Below are 27,662 nucleotides of genomic sequence, written 5' to 3' on the forward strand. Positions count from 1 at the left end.
TATCCCCGGCCGGGACTCGAACCCGCAGCCGCCCCAGTCGGGACGCAAACCCGCGACCACCCCAAGCCGGGACTCGAACCCGCGGCCCTCGGTCCCGCCCCGTTTCACCACCACCAACTACCGGGCCCTGCGCTCGCTGTGACGTCACCACGCGCCGCGGCGTGACACGTCGGCGGCGGCCCCGAGATCCGGATGTGCCAAGATGGCGGCGGCGGCGGCGACGGCCGGTGCTGGGGCCGTGAGGGGCGGCGGGGCCCGTGCCCGCTGCTGAGGGGCCGCGGCCCGCAGGGCCTGCCAGGTACGGCGAGGGCAGAGGAAAAGGGGCGCGCCGGCGGGTCCCGGGTGGGCTGCGTGAGGAGCGGCGGGCCCCCGGTGCGGGCCGCGGTGTCCCCGGTGCCCGCCCCGTCGTGCCTCAGGGTGGGCGGCGGGGCCGCAGCCGGCGGGCCTCGGCAGCCTCCGGTGCCGGCTGGGGCGGGGGGTGGTGCCGCGAGGAGGGGCTAAAGCGCTGCCGCAGTGGCGGCCGAGGGGTCTTCCCGCAGGGTTTGGGGTGTTGCGGGTGATCTGGAGGGGCCCGGTGGGACCGGGAGAGCCCGCGGGGTCTGGGGGCTGTTCCCGGGGTGCGTGGGGAGAAAGCACCGCCTGATGTTCTGCTGTCGCGGATTCCCTGCGAGGACACACGGCGCCTGTCCCTGCTCGGGGCTGTTTTTCCGAGCTGTCAGGTGCCACAGGTCGGTGCTGCGGTGCTGACTCAGGAGCCAGAAAGCGCCGGGACCTGCTGGGGTAGAGAACTGGTGGTCAGGATCCTTTCGAAACAAACGGGAATGGTTTGTGCTGCTTCTGTGCTTTGGATTCCCAGACAGCTCTGTTCGTGAATCACAGGCTGGTTTGGATTGGAAGGGACCCCAAAGCTCATCCAGTGCCATGGGCAGGGACACCTTCCCCTATCCCAGGGTGCTCCAAGCCCTGTCCAGCCTGGCCTTGGACACTCCCAGGGATGGGGCAGCCACAGCTTCTCTGGGCAACCCTCACGGGAATTGCCTCCCAGTATCCCATCTAACCCTGCCCTCTGTTTAAAGCCATTCTCCTTACCCTCTCCCTGCATTGTAACATTTATAACCATTTGAGAGGAAGCTGTCAGAGTGTTAAACACGTAGAGTGTGTTCAGTCTGAGTGTCACCCACATGTGTGCAGATGTGCAGCTGTCTGCATGAAAAAGGAACTCTGAAAAACTCGTGTCCCAGATGCTGCAAATCTCATTTTCCAGCTATTCTTGTCTCTGAGGTTGCAATGGGGATTTTTAGTCACTTTATTTTTTGTGTATATGAACATGTTATTTATTGCTTGGCTCATCATGTGTGAGAATTGGAATTAATGTTAGTCCTCTGTCATCTGCTTTGTAGACATTCTTATTCTGTCTTATTTAACTTATGTCCCTCTGAGATAGAATTAAATTAATTCCCCCCAAATAAATAATTTCTTTATATATGAAGCTATTGAGCTCATCAGGTGAAATTTTTTGTGGCCTTGTCTAGAGGGGCAGTCTTAGGTTTTAGTCTTCTTTTCCCCTTGGTAACATTTTTGGGTACACCTGGAAACACCCTCTGCAATTGTTATTACTGGTGACTAATGTTTAGCAGTCTGCTTTATTAATTAATAAACCAGCTGAAAGTTATGGATATCCAAACTAGATAAAGCAGAGATACATTGCTCTTAACCTGCATAGTTATTTCTCTTTTATAAATCTGTTAAAATCAGCATTTGTGTTAGTCCTGCTGAGGGGCAGGGAGGGTCAGTAGCACTGAGTTGAAATCTTTTGTTTAAATTGCCTGACATTTTATTTGGACTCAGTTCCTCAGATCTGGGGTGTTTTTACTCCTGTGTGCAGTCTGTTAATATTAACTTGGCTTTTGAGGAAGCTGAACCCTCACACTGACCCTCTGTCACCTACAGAGATCCTGGGAGAGCAGTGGCAACTTCTGCTTTCAACTAGAACTGTACCCTTAATTAGCTAATTACTGATACTGGCTGTTACAAAAATGGGGTGAAGGAGTAGGATTTTTTTTGCATAAAACACTGCAAGGAGTGAAATCCACGTTAGAAGTTTAGAAGTGGGTGTTTAAATTGGCTTTTGTGCTCAGCTGTATTTCAGAAACAACTTCCCTGTGAGAAGCAACTGCTTGGTAGATATCAGTGTTTTGTTCAGTGCTCTCCAGAAGGTCACTGCCTTGGTAGAAGGTTTAAGTAGCTCTTTTTCCCTCCCCAGTTCAAAGTAGATTGCATAAACCCCCAAGTTTATTTGGAGGGGAGAGAGGAGTTTTTGCAGTTTGGTTAATACAGAAAAAAACCATCATGAAAAAGAAGTGATGTCCAGAACAGCCTGGGGTGACTTAAGCTTGTGGAAATTGGGCTGGGTGTTTCCTGGAAACGTGGTTGGCAGTGAGTGTGGCCAGCTGGAAAACCTTCACTTTGGGATCATAATGGGAGAGAGGATTGCAAGGCTCTGAAACCTTTTTGTGAGCATTCCTTGGTGGAATTCAGCAGGCAGTTGTGTTCTGAGAAGAATGGGCAAGGCAAATGCAAGTAATGAAACTAATGAAGCTTTAATGCTTCTGCTGAACTCACTTCTGGTTGTCTTTTCCATTTTAATAGAACACAAATTTATGAAATCTTAAGATTTGGCCATAGAATATATGGATGTGGGGGAGAAATTCAGGTTCTCTGGACTCTGAAAGAGGGCCCTGGATTATCCACAGGGCTGTTGGAGAGATTTTTCCCCAGGATTCCTTGTACTGATGTCTGGTAAAGCCTGTGTGGGTCCTGCTGTGGTACTGTCAGTGTGCTTTTTATTGGGTATTTTTAGTTATAATTCCCTGTGAAATACATGTAGTTATTGAGTGTTCACTCAACATGTATTTTTGATAACCAGGAGTGGTTTGCATTTGAACTTCTTTCTAGCCATTAAAATCCTGGCTTGGTTACAAACATCTGATTTTTCTGGCTTCCCATTTTATTACTTTTACTGACAAGATGCTGAATCTTAAAAGAACTCCAGCAAAAATTTGCACAGCTTTTGTCCTGTCTTTTATAGGCAGAAGAGCATCTTGTGGAACAGTTGCTGCTGGTACTTCACTCTGTGTAATATAAACTGTATTTGTTGTGTACCATGAGAAAACAAGACTGTCACATGTTGCTGAAGCTTCAGTGAGCTGCACTGGACAAGTCCTGAGGAATTCCTCTAGTTTTGTCAGCTTCCCCACATTGTTAAGGGGTGATAAAATTGAAAAAGGTACCCTGATGAATTGAGCTTCCTGTGTACCAGATTCCTGGCTGGAATTGTTTGGAGTTGGATTACTCCTGTGCGTGTCCTTTCCACCCTGAAATGGAGCTGTAACCCTGAGACTGTGCCAAAGTCCTGCTGGGGTTAAAGTGAGAATGTTCACTAATAAGTTGGGGGAGTTGATTGTTTTTCTATCCTTAAATGCAGTTTTACTGTGCACCATTCATCCAGAAGGGACAATATTGGTGAGGAAAATCTCAAATAACACCAGTGTCCTATGCAATGTTGTCTTGATAAAACAAAACCAGACTTGTGTTCTGTTGGAGGCGATAGCATCTCATGGATTTCTTCTTGGGGTGCTTCTCATCTTACCTGTGAAAAGCTCCATTCACATGGAGCATCAGTGCAGCAGAGCTGAAGATCATCTCTAACAGAATTAGAATTAGATAATAACTTTTCAATTCCTTATAATTAAATTGAGCAGCACGTGGTGCTTGCAGGGTCTGTTGTGGGTTGGCTGCTGTCCCTCCACGATGCCTATTTCTGCTTAGGACAAATTTGGGGAACTGTAACAGTAAAATACCATTGGTGCTATAACAGTCTGAGGGTTTAACACTACTACAGGTCTGAACTGTGTTAAATTACTCTTACTTGGAGCTATTTGCTAATACAGTTGTTAAATGATGTGCATTTTTACCACACAGCATTAAACTTCATTAATACTGCACTTGTTAATCATAGAATGGATGGGGTTGGAAAAGACCTCCGAGATCATCAAGTCCAACCCTTGGTCCAACTCCAGTCCCTTTACCAGATCATGGCACTCAGTGCCACGGCCAAGCTCAGTTTCAAAACCTCCAGGGATGGGGAATCCACCCCCTCTCTGGGCAGCCCATTCCAATGCCTGAGCACTCTCTCTGCAAAGAATTTTTTTCTGATCTCCAACTTAAATTTCCCCTGTTTGTCAATTTCTTACACGTTCTGGAGAAAAGGGAGATACTTTCCACTTTAAACCCTTTGAGGAATTTCGTTTCTAAAATAAAAATTGCTAAAGTGTTGCAGGTATTGTGAGACAGGAAACTGACTTGTCATCTGTTTTGCCTTAGCAGGGCAGGAGAAGAAATCCGTCTGCAGCATCCACGGCCAGTGTGTCACCGTGTGACCCTGCCAGGCAGGAGCCACCATGCAGCAGCCACCACAGCCTGTCCCAGCGGGAGCAGCAGCTCCTCCTCCTCCCACAGGCATCGCTCGGAACATGTACTGGAGGAACAGCCCCCTCAGTAAACGAGCCAATGCAGCAGCTGCCCCGGTGCAGCCCGTGACAGACCCCTTTGCGTTTGGCAGACAAACCCCACAGGGCCCCCCCTTAGATAATCCATCCAAGGGCAACGCGTTGGCGTTTCCACAGCCAGCCCTTGTGCATCCGTCACCCTCACGCACAGGGGACAATCCTCATGGACCACACACGTCTTTAGCAGCTCCTGTGTCTCAACCAGGAATAAGTCCCAGTACGTTTTCTAATGTTCCAGTTCCTTCTCCGTCCCCGGGGTATGTTATAAATAGTGCTGTGGAAGTGCATCCCAGCACGGATCCCGGACTCCGTGGGCCTGCAGTGCCACTGCATTATAACACAGGAGCAGCAGTTGAAAATTCCTTCAGTGTGCATCCTGGAATGGTGTCTGCATCAAACAAACCTGGAGGGAGACAAGATGTTGGCAGAGATCCAAATGATGTTCCTTCAGGACCCCACACATCAGCGCTCTTCCCCCCACCTCCCCAGCAGCCTGTGTCCCAGTGGAGGCCTGGCCAGGGGAACCTGCAGTCTCCAGTTCGGAATTTCGTGCCCTATCCTGAGCAGTCTTCTCAGATTGATGTTCAGAACATTTCTCAGCCTTCTGGCAGCAATTCTCACCCTCCTCCACACACAAATGTACCACAGGGTCCTGGACACCAAGGTATTCCACAAAATATCATGCAAGCGCCTTTATCCACTGGTTGTGAAAAGAATGGGAGAAATGGCTCTGCAAACAGCAGCCATCACATGAACAGCATCCAGCCTGGAAGTGTGTTCAGGCAGAACACAGAAATGACTAACCCTTGGTTAAGTCAACCTTACCAGGAACAGTTTTACCCACAGCCACCCCTGCAAGACTCCAGTTTTGTCCTTCCCCCAGCTCAGGAAAATAACCCCAAAAACCAGTCTCCAGCTATATCTGAAACATCAAATAGATCTATTCCCATGGATCGAGATTCAGGAACTCTTTCCATGTTTTTCAAAGGGGATGAGGCGGAAAATGAAGAAATACTTTCATCTGAAAAAAATTACGTGGTAGAGAAAACAGAGTTTGATGCCTGTCAGCCAAATTCAGCATCCCTGTATCACCAGCCTGTGCATCCTCAGCAGGTGGCAACTAATGTTCTCTCTCAGGCACAGATCGGTACAGGTTCAGCCAATGAGATGGTACAGAAAGGAATAGATGTCCAGTATTTCCCAAAAATTGTGAGTCATCAGGAGGCACAGGGTGCTAAGCACTGCCCTGTAGGTGACACGATTGCTGGGTCCCAGTATGAAAATGTGGAGAACCTGGAGTGCATTCAGAATCAAGAAGTGCTGCCCAGTGAACCACACAACATCAGTGCTTCATCCCCTGCTGCTGGTCCTGATCCATACAGGTATGGATCCTTTCCAGGTCAGATGCTTCCAAAGAATGCTGTTGTGAGCCATGCTGAAGGAGGACCAAATTTGGAGGCACCTGATTCTTTACCTCATCCTGTCCGACCAGATAGTGTATCTTCCAACTATAGCAACATTAGCCATAGGAGCACTTCCAGCTCAGCACGGCCTCCAGAGCAAGTCGGTACATTTATCCAGCAGGAAAGTGGGAAGCCTGATGAGGAATCCTCTGCCAACTTCTTCAAACAGATTGACTCCTCTCCTCTGGGAGGAGATTCAGGTGAGCTAAACCTGAGCAAGAACTACCATGGGAATCTGTCTCAGCCTCCAACTCCAAGTCCTCCTAAGCCTACGGGAGTATTTCAGACAAGTGCAAATAGTTCTTTTGAACCTGTGAGGTCCCATGGAGTTGGTATAAAACCTGCAGAGATTGACCAAGCAAAGATGGTGGTTGAATTGAGAGAGCACCACTCAAACCAAAAGAATATCAAGAAGAGCACGGCTGTGTCAGCTGCATCCCCTGGCAATCTTGAACAGCCACCAGATAATCTGGAAACTATTTTCATGCCTCAGGTACACCCACTGCCTCTTGCAGGCACTGGTGATGCTGGAAACATGTTGCACTCTGGACCTGTTATGGAAAACATACAATCAGTATCTGAGAGACGGTCCTCAACAAGAGCTCAGGGAGCAGTTAAGAAATGTGATAGCCCAGCAACAACTCTGTGGGCTCATAATGAGTTACCCAATTTTGGGGGAAATGTGCTTCTGGCTCCTGCTGCTCCTGCAGTGTATGTACCTGCCAAACAGACTGTAGAAGTCATTCAGCCACCAGAAGAAGGCCTGTCTAATCAGCAGCCATGTAAGCCAGGGACTATTGCTGTGCAGCATTCCCAGGATGGAAATACAACTTTTGAAAATCTTGAGAATCCTCCCAAAATGGGAGAAGAGGAGGCACTTCAGTCTCAGGCAAGTTCTGGTTATGCAAGTTTGTTGTCCTCTCCACCTACAGAGTCTTTGCAGAATCAACCTATCCTGATTGCTCAGCCTAATCAAAGCTATAACTTGGCTCAGCCAATTAATTTTTCTATTTCTCTGTCTAATCAGCTAAGCAACAATGAAAACAATCAGCCCATGAAGGACTCGGGAGTTGGGGACAAGCCTGCAATAGGTCCCCAAACTTCACATGCTGGTGGGGAAAACATGCCATTGCCTGTGATGCAAGTTGGATCTCTGTTAGTTAATGCACTTCCAAATACTAATCTGTTAAAACATAATTTATTACAAAGCCCTGTTGATTCCTCTGATAATGCTTCTAATCAGCCTGCAAACTTGCTTATGAAAACTCCTCTTAATTTGGCTCCAGAAGGGCAAAAGAATGTTAATATAGAAGGTTTTGTTCCTGAATTTTCTAGCAAGCCAGGGTCTAACTCATCTGTTCCTCCTGGGACAAATCTTCCCAGTGGAAGTGCAAGTGCACTAGTCCCCCCTGTTAATTCCATAGCACAGGCTAATAATTCTGCAAATCACTCAAATTGCAAAGAAGAAGCTGCTGGAGTGCTGGACTTCACAGTGTCACAAACGTTGGAGAAAAGCAGCACAAGTAATTCTGTCCAGGTGCACAATCAGTCTGGTGGCCCAGTCCAACAGGCAGCTGGTGGTGCTGCTCAGGTGCATCCCGAGGTGCCTGACAAACAACATTTCTATCAACAGGTGACTAAAGATGTGCAGCATCAGTCTGGCTCAGAGCGAGCTGCACAGGGAGCGTTGCCACCTCAGCCACAAATGCAAGCAGCTCCAATGCAGCAACCAACACCTGGGCAGTCCTTGGTTGCTCCAGACTCCCAGCTTTCCACAGGGACTAAAGCCATGCAGCAGGGGGAGAACCAGGTGCTGGGTAACCATCCTCAGCCTGGGGGTCCTCAGGAGGCAACAAGGTACGACCAGACGAGCCCTGGGAAGCAGCCGGGCTCGGAACAGCCGCCAGGTGCTCCAGCTGCCACAGCCCCTTCTGCCACCTCCAGTCAGTCAGGCACACCCAGCGTGCAGCAAGACCTGCAGCGTCCATCCCTGCCCCAGACTCCTCAGGATGCCTTTGGTCCAGCCCAGAACCCTTACTACTACTACAGACATCCTTATGATGCTTATCAGCCTCCATATCCGCCGCCTTATCCTCCTGCAGATCCCAGGACAGCAGCTCACCTGTATTACATGGTACAGTTTTATTTTCCCCTTCCTCTCCATTTAGTATATATTATTAATTTTCCTCTCTGAGTTTGACTTTAAACAGTTGTGTCACGATACTCAGTGGAGCATTCTCGTTAAGTATTTAAGTGTAGGGAAAATCCAGAGAGTAGTAACAAAACTTGCATTGCAAAGATTATGGAAACTTAAGTAGTTGCTGATGCCAATTCCAGTTGGCACACATGTCAGCTCATAGCAATTTGTTTGGTTCTTTGGAAAAAGTTGGCAGTTAAAACTGCCTTGGCTGCCCAGGTGCTCCAATTTAGTTTCTATCTGCTGGCTGGTTTAGTAGAGGGATTGAACTGCCTTTAGTCTAGACATAATGTGTTTTTAATTAAGTTTCAGATATTAATAGACTTGGCTATACCTTGCCACAACAGGTGTTGAAAGCTAAACTGTAGTTTATTGACCTTCAACTCTTCAGGTATCACAGTTGTGGTGTATGGTGATTTGTTTGGTTTTAACCTACTTTGGGAGGTGGGAAGCCTCTTACCTTGGGTGTCCATCTCTTTTCCAGGAGGGCAGCTACGGACAGTACGACCCACGGTACCGACACTACGACAGCACCAGCACTCCTTACATGGAGCTTGGGAACTATCAGTATCCCGAGCCCGAACGGCCCAGTTCCAGAGCCAGTCACTGCTCTGACAGACCTTCTTCTAGGTATGCAATTCCTAAATTGAACAAAGATCTGGAATACCCCAAAGCAGGAAGTGTGGTGAAGTTTTGCAGTACAATCCCTAGTGAGGAATTCAAAACCTCCTTGTGTGCTGCCATAGGAATGGGAGGTATCAAATGCCATGTCTGAAAAGGATACAATTCCCCAGCCCTTGCTGTTGCTGAAGCTTCATTGTTCCTTTTCTTCAGTTCCCTGGGGGTTGTTGGTTCTTCTGCCAGGCAGGAAGTTGCTGCCATGGCCTCAGTGCTGAGGTTTGTACTGTGAAAGAGCAGTGTAGGCCGTGGGTTTGTTAATCAATACTCATTTATTTTCTGGCTTCCACTTAAGCAGTGGCCACTCATTGTGTTAATAAATGGCACTTTTGCAGTGGTGTGGGATTTGCTGTGGAAGCACCATGGTGTGGCCTAATGATTTCCAGTGTTTGAGGTGTCCAGAAGAGAGAGTGGTGAGTCAGGTGACAACATCCTGGTGCTGTGTCAGGTTCACTTATCTGATGGTTTCTTCAGCTGTGGATGAGCTTTCTCACAAATCTCCCAGGCTGTGGTCTGTGGAGGAAAGGGGCTCTATGGGCATGTTCCACACACTGACTTCACTACAGGTTTTGAATAGGAAAACTTAAAAGCCTTGATCTGTCTGGTTATGTGAAATAAAATAATGGAGAGGGAAAAAATGGGTTCAGGTGCCACTTGAAAACGTTAAATAAAAGCAGAAATTAGATCTCTAGTCTTTCTCAAGCAAGAAGCAACAAATTACCTTCTAGGGAACTGCTGCTTTCTGATGGTTATTGTATAAGTGATTTGTATGAGCTTCAAATTAATAAAAAAATCCTCCTGTTATCTGCTGGAGGAGTTGCAGGTGTCCAACAGAGAAAGCCCAGTTACCTGTCTGGAAATAAAGAATCCTTTGTAGAAATTGTCTGTTGTTGGTAGCTCAGTCATGGATCAGTGATCAGATTAAAAATAATATTTTGCTTACTACCTCCAGAAGATTATGGATGTATTTTGGTCTTGAGGAGCATAAAACAATGGCTGTTGTTTCACATGATAACTTCTATAATTTCATTATGTGAATATAAGTACTGTGAGAATTTGAAATGAGATGATAACCTCTGGTAGCAGTTCCTGATGTGTACTCTTCTTTTGTGCTATTTTTAGAAGAGATTGAAGTTCCCGTGTGTGGCATTGGCAGATCAAAGCCTGTTCCAGTAGTTCTGTTGGTGTTGATGTGGGCTGGCACCAGAGCTCTGTGGGGAACCTGCCCTTGATGTGCCAGTATTGATGATACAGCTTTGTAAACTCTGTTTGGGGAAGGGACTGAGATCCTTCTGAAGGAGACTGGGAAGACTTGGTTGGGTGGATAAACCTGATCTGATAAGATCAGACCTCCTCCTCTGCAGAGTCAGTGCTGTGTAACAGACTTCCCACGCTCCTGGGAGGAGCATCCATTGACTTGCTTACCCACTTTGGAGATTACACTATCACTTGTAGGATCAGCTATAGAGGAGCATGTTCCTCTACAACAGTCTCCATCATTCCACACTGGCATTAAATACCTTTACCTCCTGTGTATGTGAACATACGTGTTTGAATGTACATACACCTGTGCAGGTACAAACATACATGTGTATGTACATGTGTATATACCTATATGTGTACATCCATACCTGTAGACACACTACTTTCTTCATTTACCATTCATCTTCTTGCTTTTCTCAGAAATTGTAGGATGATGACTTAAAAATGGTATATAATAAAAGCTCATGATTTTTCAGGTAGTGACCACTTTCTTTTTCCATCAGAAGAATTCTAATCATCTTTTTGTATACACCTGCTCTTCCTTTGGTGTGTTGGTTTTAGTGAGGTTCTTTTGCTCCTTCTGTTTGTTTGGACAATCAGTGTTCTCACGTGGGTTCTAAAATTAATATTTTCTTCACCATAACATATACAATAAAACACTGTTGAAGTTGAGGGAGCAATTATTTCATTAATTGTTAAATTGTCAACTTCTCTGTTGAGGCAGTTCAAAGGATGCTAATTAAAGCAGCAGTTTTTGTGATTGTCTGTAAGTAATTAAACTTATCACTGAAGCAGTTTACAAAGCCACTAAATTATTGTATAGTGAGGGCTGTCATCTTTTCATGGCACATAAAAGTTTAGTGATATATTGGTTTGTAAAGTCTTAATTTTATGATTCCTTGGTTTCCTGGAAACGCATTATTTTAATTATGAAAACACCTAATCAGTGGTAACATACAGTTCTTCCCATCTCCTGCTGACTTTAGAAGAGATTAAAGGATGAATAATAACTTTTTCTACTTGTGTGTTTTCTTTAAGGCAAGGGTATCCAGAAGATTATTATGGAAAAAGTGGATGGAGTGATTATTATTCAGGCTATTACTCCAACTCCTATGATTATGGAGGTAAGGTGCTAAAATGAACTCTGATTTTTTCTGTAGAAAATTGCAAGTTTAAATAATAATTTATGGGGAAGAGGAACTTTATGAGCAGGGAATTATTGTACTTTTCCATGTGAATACCACTGATATCCTTTCTACAACCAGCAGCTTGCTGAAAAGTGATCTTTGGGCCCACTTCAGTTCTTAATACTTAGCCATCCTTCCTGTATGTTTTTTATTCAGTAGAAGTAGTAAATAGAAAATAAGTTGTTTTTTCCTCACTACCAGCCTTCAGTTTGCCTTTCCTTTGTGAAGACACACCATCCTAAGTGTACACAATGGTTTTGTTCAGTGTGTTGCAAGCCTGCCATTCTCTGGGGTGTGTCACTGGCGTGTGACCTGCAGGCAGACTTGGGAGGTGAATTGTAGGTGGGTGTAGAGAGAGGTTGACTCATGACTGGATTTTGGTTTTGTCCATCATTATCTAAGTGCTCACCAAGATGTTCTGGCATTGTCAGGCTGAGGGTAATTGCTTGTCTAATTCCTGAGAGGACTTTAAACAACATCTGTCCACATCCTGAGACACTGAGCATGAGACTCTGCAGGCTGATCACAAAGATTCTGTCAATGTCATAACAAATACTAGGATTGAGTTTTCCAGCTGTTAGAAGAGATCTGTCTGATACTGAACACTGTCCCTTTGAGAGTAGCTAACTATAGCTACAGTATTTCTCTGGAAGGTGTGAAATCGTTTGGGTTTTTTTTTGGAGGGGCAATGTTAACTCAAAATGAATGAACATACTTGTGTAGCTTTAAGTACATTACTCTGACTTTGTTCTATGCTTCAGGGCCAAAACAGCATGTAATCAAAGAAAAAAGAGAAGAAAAAGGTTATAGACAACAGCTTCCAATACCTGAATCATTTCTTTTTCTTTTCCAAAGATCCAAGTCGCTGGGAACGATACTCATCAGCCTATGACCCCAGCTACAGAGATCCCAGAGGTTACAACCAGAGGTATTGGTATGATGCTGAACACAACCCTTACCAGAAGAGAGAAGCGTATCCATATGGCAGCAGGTTTGTCCATTTGATCCGTGTTCTCTCAGTGCTCTTGCAGACCTGGGGCAGCACAGGGCTCTGTGTGTGTGTCTGAGTGGAGGTGAAGGATCTGGTATTGGTTTCTTCAGGGTTGAGACCCCCATAGTCAAATGTGCCACCTGAAAATTGAGTTATGACAGTAACGTTAAGGCAAAGGCTGAGGTTCTGCTTGTGCACCAATAGAAATATTAGCTGAAATATTTATTTGCTGAAGTTCTACTCCAAAGCCTTCAAAATTGATGGACTGTTATATTGGGAATCAGAATTTCAGGATATCATGCAGCTTTATAAGTAAAATTCTCTCAGTATCTCTATAACAAACTATTAAACTGGAGTGTTGGACGTATTTCACAGATACATGTTGCTAGTCCTCTCTAGCTTTAGCACAGGTCATTGAGGAAAAACAGATGAGCTGTCACATGACTGAGAGAAGGATTTAAGGTGTCACGTGTTTTCAAACCAGTTGAACATTCTGTGGGTTTTTAGAACAGACCCTGAGTATGATGTTGATCTTGTGTATTCTGGATGAACTCCTTGAAGAAACATCAGTTTGTTTTCTCTAATAACAACCTCAGCCTAGTCAGTGATTAACCAGCCCTTCTGAAGTGAGGCACAGCTGTCCTGACAGCCCCTTCCCTCAGGCATATGAGTGGCCACGCTCATTTTTGCTTCCCTTGTTCCCCAGGAGCGACCGATATGAGGATAACTGGAGATATGATCCCCGTTTCACTGGAAGCTTTGACGATGACTCGGAGCCGCCAAGGGATCCCTATGGAGACGAGTTTGACCGGCGCAGTGTCCACAGTGAGCATTCCGGGCACAGCCTCCGGAGCTCCCGCAGCATCCACAGTCGCCAGAGCAGCTTCAGCTCTCGCTCCCAACAAGTGAGTTTCAGCTGGACACTTCAGGTGTTGTTCCAGCTGAGTTGAGTCTTTCTCTGTTGGGGTGGGTGAAACATTGAGAACAGGAAAATATTTCTGGGGTTGGGCTGGGGAATGTGTTTTGAGGACTTTAATTCTCTAAGCCAAGGCTGTTTCGTGGTATAGTTTTGAACTTAATATTTATCACAGTTGTTAAGGAAACTTTAACCAAAATCAGCACTCAGCTGTGTGAGTTGCCACACAAACAGAAATGGAAAATTTCCTCTTCTGAACCCATTTGCTGTTTGTGAGATCTTTGCCTTCTCTGTGCTTGGCTGTAGTGGACAATGTGCCTGGCTTTGTGTCATGTTTTTCTCATTGCAAGCATGAATATGTTACTGAACTTGGGATTTGTTAAAGGTCTAACTCCATATTTGTATGGTGTTATTTTGACTAAATCTACCTGATTACTCATCCACTTACACCACAAGTACATTTACCTGAAAACCTCAAAGAATATTTGGCTAATTTTCGAGGTACAGTCTTTGGCAGGGGAATGAGTCATTTTACCTATAGTCTCATGTGTTGGTTCATCATGTTTCTTGGAACTTTAGGTGGTTTTCCAGTCTGAGCTCCAATTCATCTAGCAATATTGGAAGTAGTATGGGAGATCATTTAATCTTTAGTCACCTGAAGTCATTTGGTCATTCATCAGGTTTAATCAGTTGAGATTTTCTGCCTGTCACAGCAGAGGTGAACTGGTGATTCTGACCCATAGTTGTTGATAACTCGTTCTATAATCTCACTTTGCACACAAGTACATCAAAATTCTCATGAGAAAACTGAACATGCTTGGACATGAGCAGATCAGGTGATGTTAAAAACAGTGAGGGAGAACACAAAGATATGTTCATTATTTTCTGTAGGCTGTTGCTGCAGCACAGCCTGTCCCATAGGGTGGCTTTCTCCAGGGCAGTGCTGCAGTAGGCCTGGTGCACAGACAGAATCAGAGCTGTTAGGGGGGAATGCTCACTGTCTGCAGTCCTGCTTACTTTGTGTAACTCCCTGCTCTCTAACACTCACTAATATGATCTGTTTAGAGCCAACTGTATAGGAGTAATCACGATCTAACGGCCAATGCCTATGAAACCACTGCCCAGGCAGTGTCCCTCCACACAGATTATCCATATGGAGGATATGAGACCAGCTATGATGGACAACAGGCTTTTCCAGATTATGGCTACCCAGCTGAAACTGGATGGGCAGCTGTGGAACAAGGTAGGGTGTGCTGGGGAGGGAGAAGGGAAGGCACTGACTGTGCTTGGGAGGGTCTCTACCACTTGTACTTTGCACTGCTGGTAGTATTTGTAGTGTATGAGATGCCTTGAGATACCTTTCCTGTATTCAGTGATCCCCTAATACTGCAGGATTATTGAATTGGATAAATACATCAGCAAGTTTACTTTGTTGCAAGACAGGTTACCTGCTCTTATTTGATCTTTTCTTCCCATTTCAGCACCTTTAAGACCCTCAACTCCTGAGAAGTTTTCAGTGCCTCATATCTGTGCCAGGTTTGGGCCTGGGGGCTTCTTAATAAAGGCACTGCCAAACTTGCCTTCTGAAGGCCAACCAGCTCTGGTTGAAATACACAGCATGGAGGTAAAGTTTAAAAGGGAAAAAAGGGGGTGGAATACAGGTCTTTCTATTGGAAAGGTCACCCTTTGTGTTTTGTTTACAAGGAATAGGTTTGATTACAGTATGGGTTATGTTCAGGTCTGGGGGTTTTATTGTTAAAAGCAAAATTCGTAGTTATAAGAATTTCTTATGGATTATGTTTGTGTTTTAGACTATGTTACAACATTCTCCAGAGCAAGAAGAGATGAGAGCGTTTCCTGGTCCTCTTGCTAAGTATGTTCTTACAGTTTTCAGAAATAACTTTCATGCATTCAGAATTCATTTCTTCATTGAGCATTTCTTTGCCTGTAAATCACAGGATTTAAACTTAATTAAAATATTTGTGGCTTTTCACCTGTTTAATAACACATGAACTTTAAATTTGTTCCTTATTTTAATCACATGTTTACATTTGTCTCACTACAAGGTTTTTTTTCTAATTTTTTTTTTCAGGGATGAGACCCATAAAGTGGATGTTATTAATTTTGCACAAAGTAAAGCTACACAATGCTTTAAGAATGAAAATCTCATTGACAAAGAATCTGCAAGTTTGCTTTGGGACTTCATTGTACTGTTGTGCAGGCAGAATGGGGTATGTCTCACTGCTTGAGTTTTTATCTACTCTAAAATCCTTTATACTCAAATGATATTTATGTACAATTCAGTTATATATGTGTAGTGACTTTCCTTGGAATAGTTCACACAGGCAAACAGGGCACTTGAGGTGCTGATATTCACACACTGTTGTTGAAGTAACAAGATGAAGGCAAACAGATGTTTTTATTTTTGTTTTCTCTCTGCACTTACAGACAGTTGTGGGAACAGACCTGGCTGAACTTTTGCTCCGAGATCATAAAACAGTGTGGCTTCCTGGGAAGTCCCCTAATGAGGCAAATTTGATTGATTTCACTAATGAGGCTCTGGAACAAGTGGAAGAGGAATCTGGTGAAGCCCAGCTCTCGTTTCTCACTGAAAATCTTCTAACCACAGTTGACAGTTTTGAGAAAGAGACTGAGAGATTCAGAGAGTTGCTGCTTTATGGCCGCAAGAAGGTGAGTGGTTCTGGTGTTCAAATACTGCATGGGTCCTACTTTGTTTACTTTTTTCACAAATTTTTAAGCTCTAGGCATCAATTAAAATGATTTTTGCAACTTGTAATGCATATAGTACTTCATTGCACTGCACCACACTGATAGAGAGAAATGTTAAGCCCTACAGTTTATAATTAAAACAGAATCATAGCTATGTGTTAGCTTTTATCTCAACAAATGTATTTTGCTTTGATGACAAAGTACTACTGTAAAACAGTCATTGTTTATCTGAGTAATACGTTAAGCTATTCCCAGGAAACTAATTATTGTATTAATTAGGATGCTTTGGAGTCTGCCATGAAGCATGGTTTGTGGGGTCATGCTCTGCTACTTGCCAGCAAAATGGACAGCAGGACACATGCCAGAGTGATGACCAGGTACTGGTTTGCTTATTGATTAGTAGAATTTGACTACCTGTTCTGCTGAGACTTGGTGCTCAGAAGTCGTAGTGTCAAAATCATGAGTTGTCCTTAGTAGTTCATGCAAGAATTATGCTTTAATTTTACCTGTGTATTTCTTTGTTGTCTGTTACTTTTTATTCTGGGGCCTTCTGGCTACGAACTTAAACTTGAGAAGTTGCTCTCTGCCACTCCTTCCATTGTAGGAGTATTTGGTCACTGTCATCTCTGGCCTTGCTTGACAGGTGCTGTTAGTCAGGCTTGGAGAAAACCCAAACTGTCAGCTTTGTTAAAGCCAAATAACTCTGTGGTACCTTCACCTTCATTGCCTGAAGGAGGTAGATATGTTCATGCATGATTTGTTTGTAGACAGAACAACTTCCCTTCAGCTTCCCGAGCTCATGAGATCATGTACTAAGTCTCATAATCTGGCTTGGGGAGAATCTTGAGGTTTTCTTACCTTGGATTGACTGATGTTGGAATGACAGATGCAGTTTGCTCGTGATGTTTTGCTTTTGAACATTATCCACTGGGCAAATGCTTGTTCAGTGTGTTGTTTTCAGACAGCCCTTCCTTCTCCTCGTGAGCTAAGCTGTATTAATTACCACTGAGGGTTCAAGTACACTTTAACTGCTTACTCCATGTTTGTGTTTTGTCTCTCCCTGTAACGTCTCTGTAGGTTTGCCAACAGCCTCCCAATTAATGACCCTCTGCAGACTGTTTACCAGCTCATGTCTGGAAGGATGCCAGCTGCATCCACGGTAAGATTCCAGTGGGAGCTGCAGTGAACAGTGTAGTTCCCAACAGAAGTCTTTCCATGTTCTTTCCTAGAATGTCAGATACGTTGTCTTGGTCCATTTTTAGGTTGAAACACTTAACCCATGCAGAGCTCCAGTCTCTGATTTGACTAAGTAATTCTTCTACTTTTAGTGCTGTGGAGATGAGAAATGGGGAGACTGGAGGCCTCATCTTGCAATGGTGTTATCCAACTTGACCAATAATGTGGACTTGGAATCCAGGACCATTGCTACCATGGGAGACACTCTTGGTAACTCTTGGGGAATGAACAGGGTGATGATGACTGAAGGAAAAGCTTCATGAAAGACTTGATTACTCAGCTTATTTCTTTGAAAGCAACTGATTGCTGTATAAAATGTTAAATGGAACAGTTTTATGTGGCATTGTCTCTATTATGAAGACATTTGAATGCAAAGCCAAGCAATACAGGACACTGAGTTATAATGTGCCACTGAAATATCCTGAGTTCTGTCATTGATTTCTCTGCAGCTTCTAAAGGCCTGCTGGATGCTGCTCATTTTTGTTACCTTATGGCCCAAGTTGGGTTTGGAGTTTACACAAGGAAGACAACAAAGCTTGTCCTAATTGGATCAAATCACAGGTTTGACTTCCCTCTTTTTTTTTTAACGAACTTTTTAGATGCAAAAATGAAAGTTTGAGAGTCTGTTGCCCTTATCCTCACTAGCCACAGCTGTTTTCAGATAACTGTTTGATGCCCTGTCCTTGTTTGAGAAGTTGTTGATATTGTGTGTATTTCTGTTTGACAGATCTGTGTTTATGGTCAGCATCTATAAACTCAATACTTTTCCTCTCCTGTTCCCAAACAGTTTGCCATTTTTAAAGTTTGCTACCAATGAAGCCATTCAAAGAACAGAAGCCTATGAATATGCACAGTCATTAGGAAGTCAGCCTGGCTGCTTGCCCAATTTCCAGGTGAAAAGCTGTTTCTGTTTTGGTTTGGGGTTTGTATTGGCAGATTTCACACAAGGTGTTAATCTCTCATGTGCTGTATTCAGCATAGCAAGTATTGAATTCATAACATAGTGCCATAGAGCTGTTTTCCTGTTGTCACTTAAATTTCCTTTTCACTTTTATCATCTCTGCATCCTGAATTTCTGAATTTTAAATCTTGTTCCTGTAACTGAATATTCCAAAAGAAAAATCCAACAGCATTTGTTGGCACTAGCTGTAGATATATTGATGACTTCCATTGGATACACTGGGTGGAAGAGGAGAATTGAATACTTTTTCACTAACTTTTTTTACTGCCTGGTATAGGTAGAGGTAATGGGATAGTTGAGCTTTCAGCTGAAATGTCAGACTGCTTTTCACTTGATACTTCTCAGAGTGTTGTGATCACTTGGTTTATTTCTCTGCTTGCATCCCCCAGGTTTTCAAATTCATCTATGCTTGCAGACTGGCTGAAATGGGACTGGCTGCTCAGGCTTTCCATTATTGTGAAGTGATTTCCAGAACTGTGCTTAAAGATCCACATTACTATTCACCTGTACTGATTGGCCAGCTAATCCAGGTACCATGAGGAAGAATTAAGTGTTTGTGGCTTTATATTGTAGGTGGGAAGCTATGGCTGAAGTTGCCTTGTGTTGGCTGATGAACTTACCCTTTGCAATGATTCCTTTCTCTAGATGTCATCCCAACTGCGCCTGTTTGACCCACAGATAAAGGAAAAACCAGAACAGGAATCTTTTATTGAACCTTCCTGGTTAGTAACACTTCGACATGTGGATGGACAGATCAAGGTACAAAATGTACTTTTCAACATGAAGCTTTCTCTTTTTGGGATTATTGTGAATTCAGGTTTTTAATAGTTTTCTTCATATTGGTAATTACAGAAACATGCAAAGTGACTTTACGTATTCATGTCATAAATTGCAATTGTTATTATTTAAACAAAGTGGATTTACCACACTTTAGTGCCCTGAGATGCCATTTGGACTAGTTCAAGTTATGCTGTCTGAGACAGGCTTTTCTTAGTGCCATAATGCAAAGGAGAACTGCAGGACTCCTTAGGTTGCAATAACTCCTACTGTAAGCAGGGGATCTGCTTGCCAGAAAAATAAGTTGTGTGTGAATTGGTGTTGCTAGATTGTAACTGAAGAGAAAAAGTTATAATTTATTTATAGAGACCTTTTAGAAATTTGAACCTTGAGCTAATTAACTGTGCTTCAAGTTAAAACCAATTAAACCCTTTAAATTATTTGTTTGACCTTGGCCTATCAATGGCTGACAACTCATTTCTCGACTGAACACTAAAAAACTCTGGATGGTGTTTTCACACAGATTTCCTTTGCTCTGTTCCCTGTGAACTGAGTGTCTGGTACAGTTAATAATACCTTGCTCTTTTGTGCAGGAGGGTGCAATAGCTTATACCACAGACAGATCCACTCCCCCCCCATACGAATGTAGTACCCCGAGCTCTGAGCTGGACCGTGCGAGTCAGTGTGATGGAGGAGGTGGCCGTGACATGGGGCCTGGTGCTGAAAATGCCTTGTTGGCATCCTTGTTACCCAATATGGCTCAACCGATGCAAAGTGTGCAGCTGATGCCTTCAGGTCAGTGTTTCACATCCTTTGTGACAGAGAGAAAAGGAGCGTTTCAGGTTTCTGGTACCAGAAACCTGAGGCTGGTTGGAACAGTGAGATTTCACTTCTGCATTGTATCAGTCACCGAGTAAAAGGTTCACACCGGAATTTCTGTTTAATTGTAACTCTTAACTTTGTTCTTTTCATGCTGCAGTACCCCAGGCTGTCCTTGATGGCTCAGCTGCTATGGTTCCTCCTCCTGACCAGGAAGCCCGAAGTGTCCCTTTCTATCCAGTGGCTCCTCAGCCTCTTGGTCCAGGACCTGGCTTTGCACCTCCAGGATTTTCAAATCCATATGGAACTGAACCATCCCCACTATATTTAGGCTCAACGCTACCACCAGGAGGGCCCCCACAAGAAATTGAACCACAGCCAGAAGAGCAGCCAAACCTGGAAACAGGTCTGGGATCTTAGTAAACAGCTTTCCTTCCTTATAAGGGGAATTAAGTATTTTGGGAAATAATACAAAATATCTCCATATTTAGAAAATAGTAAATCCGTATTTAGAAAATAGTAAGTCAGGTTTGGGGTACTGAGATTTAAAACCACCATATTATTGTACAGAAACATCTTTGGAATGTTATAATATTCATTCTACTTATTTGGCTTGCTTTAAAAGTGAGGTCAGGCTGAGCAATTCATGATTTAGACCCTGACAGGTAATCCCTCAGTTCACTGGAATTGGCAGTTCTGTTTACAGGGTTTGTGACTGGACCCTCACAGACATGAGCTTCCAGGACCCTGATAAGTTTTAGATCTGTGACAGCAGAACCTGACACAAGTGAGGACAGGAATACACAAGTTGGGCTGAGCTGAGTTGGAGATGTGAAGAACCTTTACTTGCTCCATACTGGTGATTGAATCCCTCAGCCCACTCTGGGCTGTGTTTAGAGCAAACACAAATTCCTGCAGGAGGGGAATAAAATCACAGCAACTGCTGTTCATGTTCTTTAAAAGACCAGATTCTTTCTAGAAGAAGATTCATAACTAATGAAAACTTTTGCCTTAAAATTGTTGTGGAACCTGGGGGCTTTTGGGTTTGGTGTTGTTTTTTTGTTGTTGTGCCCTCTGGTAACATAATCTGATTTTGTTTTTAAGGAATGCAGAGGATTGCCCCAGAGTCTCCTTCAGAAAACTCATTCCCTGAACAGAGGGAGGAGGATTTCTATGGCAGAATGGCCAGCATGGTACCTTTATTTCATACATCTCTTCAGCAAGTGGCAGCTGCATTGCAGCATAATGAAAACACAAGAGAGTTTGGGGGCTCTTCAACCAGACTTGAAGCTTAATTTTCAGAAGTCCCCAAATAACCAGATTAAATGTCTTTAATTGTGTGGAAATTCTTGATGAAATGTGAATGTTGTGTCAGATATTTAGCTGCTTGTTTATTAAGCATTTCTGTTTCATATTTTTAATATATCCAAATGCATTTATTATTTATGCCCTGGCTTTCCATCTAACCAGGATGAAGATCCATCTTTAGGTTTATTTTTTATGAACTTTTGTATCTCTTCCTATTATGAACTTTTGTAAGAATGAATTTGTATAGCAAGATGAAATATAATCCATCACTCCAGCAGTGACAACTTTGTCCTTTCCTGCATATTTGTAATAACAGGGCTATGGGCAAAGATCCCGAACAACCTCAGAGTCTTCTGCTCATTCTGCGGGACGAGAGAGATCCAACTCTGCAGCAAAACAGCCCTCTCCTCCTCCCTCTGTTCCTGCAGGGAAGGAGACTAAAAAAGAATCAAAAAAGGAGGCAGCACCTAGAAAGGTAAAACTTTCTCAAAGTAAACTGCACGTGGTAACTCCTGGTCTGGGGAACTGACTTGAGGTCATGACTAAACTGTTTATTTATTCTGAGCAACTCTGGGCTCAGAGTTGAAGCTCCTAACAAAGTGTTTGTTGCATTAATGTTTCTTTTAACCTGCCTGTAAAGACAGTGGTGAGAGAATTAACTGGCTGGATTAATTTCTTTTTAGACTGGTGCAACCTGGTTTCGCTGGCTGATGGGAAAAGGAAAGAATGAGGCTCACCTGCCAGATGACAAGAACAAATCAGTAAGATCACAAAATCATTTATACACTGGAATTTGTTCAGGTGTTTTCCTGGATGACAGATGAACATAGATAGTTTTGACAAGTAAACAAGTGCTTGTAGAACTTTGAAGATTATGCTTGTTCCAAGACTGTTTTTTTTAAAAAAATGGTTATCCTTTTTTTTTAACAGTTTGCTTTGACCTTCTAATTTTTGATTGTGATTTTCTTGTAGATTGTTTGGGATGAACAGAAACAACGCTGGGTCAATCTGGATGAACCAGAAGAAGAGGTAAAAATCTGAGTCCTTGTGGTTTTTCTAAGAGGAAAACAGAAAGCTCTACTGGCACACAATTTTCTTCAATCTGTTGGCTCTTAAGGGCTGCCTTTTGCTGAATTTGGATTAAAATGTGCAACATTCTGAAACTAATGAACAGATTACACATTCTTACAGTCTGCATCCTTATGGAACTATTTGTGTTTTAGTTGCTGGTGTGGATTCAGTAACTGCAAATGAATTTACAAGGGAATTTGCTTTAAACTTAGTCTGGTGAATCACTTCATTAGAAGCTGGCATCACCTTTTTTTTCTTTGACAATTACTTGTAAATTGAGTTGCTGCAAACAGAATATAGGGAGGGGAAAAGGATAGAAAGAATCTAATTTTGAAAATGTGATGTATTATACAACAAAGAAAATCACACCTCCTGTCCATCCTTCTCATTTGAGGATCTGTCTGAAAACAAACAAATTATAAGGACCACTGTTGTTGTTTCCTTTGAGTGAGTGTAGGTGGGTTGTAGAAATCCCTTGTCATTAGTTAAGATACCACTTGGGAGATGAGAAGTATTGGTTTGTAGACCCAATTTCATGTGCTCTGGAGTAGGTAGGAAAGGAGAAGTCAGGCAGGTGCATGGTTTAAAACTCCAGTCAACCATGTGATTGGATTTTTTTGTTCTCCCTGCAGAGTAAACCTCCACCACCACCTCCAACAGGATTTCCTAAAGTTTCTCAGGCTGCTCCACCTGGACCTGGAGGCCCACCTGGTGCCCCTGTCAACATGTTCTCCAGAAGAGCAGGTAACAGATAGATAACATTGATGCTCGAAATACGGAAGAATTCAGATTTTTCTCTTCCATGAAATGGGAAGACAAAAGCCTTTGCCTTTCTGGAGTTGTTTGGGAACAGTTGGCAACCCAGTGGAGCTGTGGGTGCTGCTGGCTTTGCTTGTGTCCAGCTCATGCACTGTGACTGCTGTCACGACTTAGGTATTATTGTTGGTGTCCCTGGAGTGTTATTTTCTGATTCTAAAAGATGCTTTAACCAGCAAACTGTTTGAAATAATCACAGGTATGACTAACAGAAGGCTTATTTCTGCCATTTCTGCATTTTTCTGTTGTAGGTGGAAGCAGAGCCCGTTATGTGGATGTCCTGAATCCAGGTGGAACCAAATCAAGTGGAGCAATTCCTGCACCATCAGACCTGTTTTCCCCCTTGGCACCAATGCCCATTCCTGCCAATGTATTTGTTCCAAACTCAGGTGTGTCATGTGGATACATTTGTAGGGAGGTTTTATGGCTATTGATGAGTATGGTGTGTGTGGCTATATCCTATTTCCTCTGTAGTTCCAGGAGAATCCCAGCCAATGGAAGGGAATGGTGCAGCAGAGCACACACCAGCTGCAAACCAAACCAACACAGCTCCTGCTGCAGCTGTGGAACCAGAGGTGGGTTAGAAAGCATATTTTGAGATAGAATTCAAATTTCTGATTAAAAACCCCTCATGATTGTAAGTAGCAGTTTCACAACCACAACACATAAAGAATGTTGTTGTGGTGATTTTGGTTTAACATTTTAATTAAAGAACTGGGCAAGGGAAATTCAAGTTCAAATGGAAGTTGGAATCCCATGAGAGTTGCATTTCCTAATCTGTCAGGGCTGCAGGTTCCATGGGTGCAGTATGTGCCAGGAAAGAAACCAGGAACATGGGAATGAATGTTCCACTGCATGTTTCACCTGCTTGTTCTGTTGTAAGGTTCTGCTTCAGTGATACCTGGAGCAGAATTGTGAAACAGCATCGTAGTAATGATGATAAACAGAATTGCCTTGTTTTTCTTTAGTACTTAAACCCTGCAGCCCTTCCTGCTGGATCTGGACTCCCTGTTCCTAACCCTGATGGCTCCCAGTCAGGCGAGGTAAGGCTTGATGCAAAGTAGTTACTGACTTTTACAGCATATTTTAACCATTAATTTGTACTATGGGCCATCAGAAAGAAATAACTGATTCAGTTGCTGATGAGTAGCCAAGATGGAATTTGAATGCCTCCAAAATTGTACAGAAAGGATCTCTAAGCCCATATGAGAAGTTCAGCCTCCATGTCCTACATTCTGTCATGTGATCTTTTCCCATAGTATTTTTACAAGCCTTTTTCAGAGTAAAACATCAGTAGGAGTTTGAAGATCTCTTCTTGCCTCCATGCATGCATGTAATTTCACTAATACTAAGTGCAAGACACAAGGAGAGTAGATTGCTGTGTGCCAGGCAGAGTAACATTACCTTTGTTCCTACTAAATGTTCTATATCTACATAATTTTGTGCTTTAAGAAGTCCTTTTGATTTAAACTAACTTCTGGCTTTACATTTTGTTTTTGTTTTTTTTTTTTAACTTGAAGTTGGTTTAACCTTTGGCAGTGAGGCTCTTACAATGAAATAAAACAACTGAAAGCTTGGGGCAGTGACATGCATGACGACTTTATTTGTGTTTTTTGTATTTGTGTGTTCTTGCTGTTTTGTAGCTTTCGCGCTCTAGTTCAATGAGTTCATTATCACGTGAAGTAAGCCAGCATTTTAATCAGGTACATGTGGCTGGCCATTGTCATTTATGTTAACTTACTTACTTCCCCCTCTTTATTTTGCATTTGCTCAACTACTAATGCTACTTTTAGTCATTTTCCCCACTTCTCATTTCACTGAAATATCATTAAAAGTAGCTAATGATGTAGTGTTCCTTTTTACACTCAAACAGGGTCTTCACTTTTGTGTATTTATCAGTGCATGTAATCCAGGCATGCTTTTGTTTCTGTTCTAAGAGATTCACATAATGCTCTCACCATCTTTTTCCTGGGATACCAAAGGAGCCAGTTGATTTTAAACAATAATCCCAAAAAAAGTCCAAACCAAACACAACAAATCTAAAAAGACACAAGCAAAATTTAGTCATTCTGCTGCTGCCAGTCTTGAATTGGTAATAAACCATCTGCACAAGTCCCTGTAGGAATTAAAGGAATGCTTCATCTCTGCTGTAAGTTCCAGAGCTGTGGGGTCACCACAGTGGAGTGACACAAACCTTTCTGATATTTCTTAGTGAAGCAAAACTTGACATAGAATGTTTATTTTGGGAAAAGCCCTAAGGTGTACTAACAAAGGCAGAAGGTACTAATTCAGTGAAGTTGCACTGGTGTCTTGTGTTGGTTTTGCATGCTTTGGATCTTCAGAGCTATTTACAGTTTATGCATGTGTGGCATTGTTTGGCCAATTCCTACATTAAACAAGTAATATTCTAGATCTGGATGCAAACTATACCAGCACTCTGCAGTTGTTATAATATGCTGTGCTCTCCATGTTGTTGGCATTATTTCTGTAAATATTTGCTCTGTATAACTCAGCAAACCACATTTGAGAGGCAGCAGAGCTCTGCCCTTCTCTAACTTCAGTATTCTCTCTTTGCAGCCTGCCACTGTTCCACCCTCAGGGGCACCTGCAGCAGGAGCAGTTCCGTTCTACAATCCCTCTCAATTTGCACAAGTGAGTAAAGGCCTCACCTTTGCTTTGCCTTATTTTTATCATCCAAGATTGCCCAGAGAAGCTGTGGCTGCCCCATCCCTGGAAATGTTCAAGGCCAGGTTGTGGAGAAACCTGGGCTAGTGGAAGGTGTCTCAGAGTGGGACTAGATGGTCTTTAAGTTCTCTTCCAATCCAAACCACTCTGTGGTTTTATAATTTGAACAAAACATGATTTTATGCTTTGCCAGCTTAATCTGGATTGTTCCATGTAGAGTGTTTAATGTGCACAAAGACTAGTCTGGCACTTGTTTAAATTAAATGTTTAAATGTTTTCATTCAAAACCTTATTCCTATTTTTTTTGTATATTGTCTCCAGCATGACACTTTTACAGAACTTTTTTTTTCTGTTCTTCCTTTTTTTAGTCTCCTGCAGCCACTGGAAGTTCAAGACTGGGAAGAATTGGACAGAGGAAGTATCCAACATTGAAGTAGCATACAATGGCTTTGTATTTGGAGTCCTCAGTGATGTTTCTGAGTATGCAAAGAACTATTCAGCCACATGGCACATGGTTCAGCTGCAGCTGATGGGACAGAAATTTACTGATGGGTGATTTTTTCATGGGTCTCCCTGCTTGCACCTCATCTACGCAAACATGAAATATATGTAACTTTTCCTTTTAAAAAACCTGGCTAGAAATAGCTTTGCTGTGGTAAAGAATAGACAGGAGGGAGGAAATAGTTGCTGTCTGTTACAAAACCTATTTGTAAATTGCACAGGCAATTTATTCCTTAAGTTTATTTTAAACCTTACTAGTGTGACCTTCCATAGTTTCAGGGATTCCTTAATTTCTGAAGGATGCTCCCCTCCCAGCAGGGGGGAAAAAAAAACATGTCCACATTGTAAGATAACACTGTGGCCTTAAGAGGACCATGCCCAGTTGTGATGCTTCAGCCAGGACGTGGATTGGCAGTGGGTGGAACTGGAGATGTTCCCCTGGGAGTCGCCTGTGTGTGTGGGAGCGGGGAGGGGGCCACAGCTCATCCAAATAAATTGACCTACATTGAATGAAAACTGTGACTGTAATCTAATACTGATTTGATTTGGATCTTTCCTAGTCTGTATGTAGTTTGTGGTTTAGACTACTTGTAAAGCCAACTGTATAGTGGGAAGGAGCTCTGTATCATAGCCAATGCTGTTCTCTTGACGAGTGAGTGTTTGTTTAAGTGCAATACGGTTACTTGCTTTCTCTCAAACTGCTGGCACTGTGCAGCTGGGGGGTAACAGCTTGAAAGTTGTTTATTTTTTTCCTTTGGAGTGCCAGAATCAGAGTAATAATCCATTCTTGAATCTCCATTACTAAAATAACCAAGGTCTTAAGTAGCTAACAGGTGAATTTCAAATGTACTAAAAGTAGGCGGATCAGACCTCTACAGATGGACTTCAAAATCTTTAGGTTTAATATAGAAAATCTTGAAAACCATGATATGCAGCATTTATATTCACTGAAGAATCTGAATTATCTACAAAGAGAGAAATAAACTTTAAATATTTATTAAATCATTAGACCATATTTTATTTAGAACTTGCCACCAAACTATTTGATTTTACTTGAATTTCTGCCTGGGAGTCGAAGTAACGCGAATGTGAAATTGCCAGTGTTGGTCCCCTGTTGTTTCTTTTTCTAAATAACACCATTTTTCTCAGATCATTATAGCCTTACATATGTCCCAAAAGGTTTGTACACAGCCCAAGTAAAACTGTTGGGGGGATTAGAAACCTCTGTGTGATGGTCCAGACTCAATTCCAGATGTGGGCAGCAGCTGTCAGTGTGGTTTACTTTTCTATAAGTGAAACCTAATCAGGCACTTGGCTTTCCTGTAGTCCAGCCAGGCTGCTGATTATCTTCTCCTTTCAGTAGAGACTGCCAAACAACTTCATTCAAGGAGGCTCCCTCTGAGCTGGGAGCAGCTGTCTTTCCTAAGTGTAAGATTTGACACTGTAAATTCTTAAATAAAATATTTTGCGCTCTGGAGCACTTTCACATTTTACT

At 43.0% G+C, this 27,662-nt stretch overlaps 1 protein-coding gene across 4 annotated transcripts; it reads left to right on the top strand.

The window, feature by feature from the left end:
- Positions 1–187: 187 nt before the first annotated feature.
- On the top strand, positions 188–27,660 carry SEC16A (SEC16 homolog A, endoplasmic reticulum export factor). Of its 4 annotated transcripts, XM_071574101.1 has the most exons (32): positions 188–298; positions 4,387–6,920; positions 7,665–8,165; positions 8,713–8,858; positions 11,208–11,293; positions 12,212–12,347; positions 13,054–13,252; positions 14,329–14,506; positions 14,745–14,887; positions 15,075–15,136; positions 15,356–15,494; positions 15,712–15,954; positions 16,273–16,370; positions 17,071–17,152; positions 17,322–17,439; positions 17,679–17,790; positions 18,017–18,122; positions 18,580–18,720; positions 18,836–18,949; positions 19,561–19,762; positions 19,947–20,192; positions 20,891–20,979; positions 21,411–21,569; positions 21,778–21,855; positions 22,067–22,123; positions 22,798–22,909; positions 23,233–23,370; positions 23,456–23,556; positions 23,950–24,024; positions 24,625–24,684; positions 25,559–25,633; positions 26,035–27,660. In XM_071574101.1, the coding sequence occupies exons 2-32, from the start codon at positions 4,461–4,463 to the stop codon at positions 26,101–26,103; spliced, it is 6,525 nt and encodes a 2,174-aa protein (XP_071430202.1). In that variant the 5' UTR covers positions 188–298; positions 4,387–4,460; the 3' UTR covers positions 26,104–27,660. The 4 variants fall into 4 exon arrangements, with proteins under 4 accessions (XP_071430202.1, XP_071430200.1, XP_071430199.1 ...); XM_071574099.1 differs by having other exon boundaries at positions 4,384–8,165; XM_071574098.1 differs by having other exon boundaries at positions 4,387–8,165.
- Positions 27,661–27,662: the final 2 nt, after the last annotated feature.

This window comes from Pithys albifrons, chromosome 20, assembly GCF_047495875.1.
Source record: "Pithys albifrons albifrons isolate INPA30051 chromosome 20, PitAlb_v1, whole genome shotgun sequence".
NCBI lineage: Eukaryota > Metazoa > Chordata > Aves > Passeriformes > Thamnophilidae > Pithys > Pithys albifrons.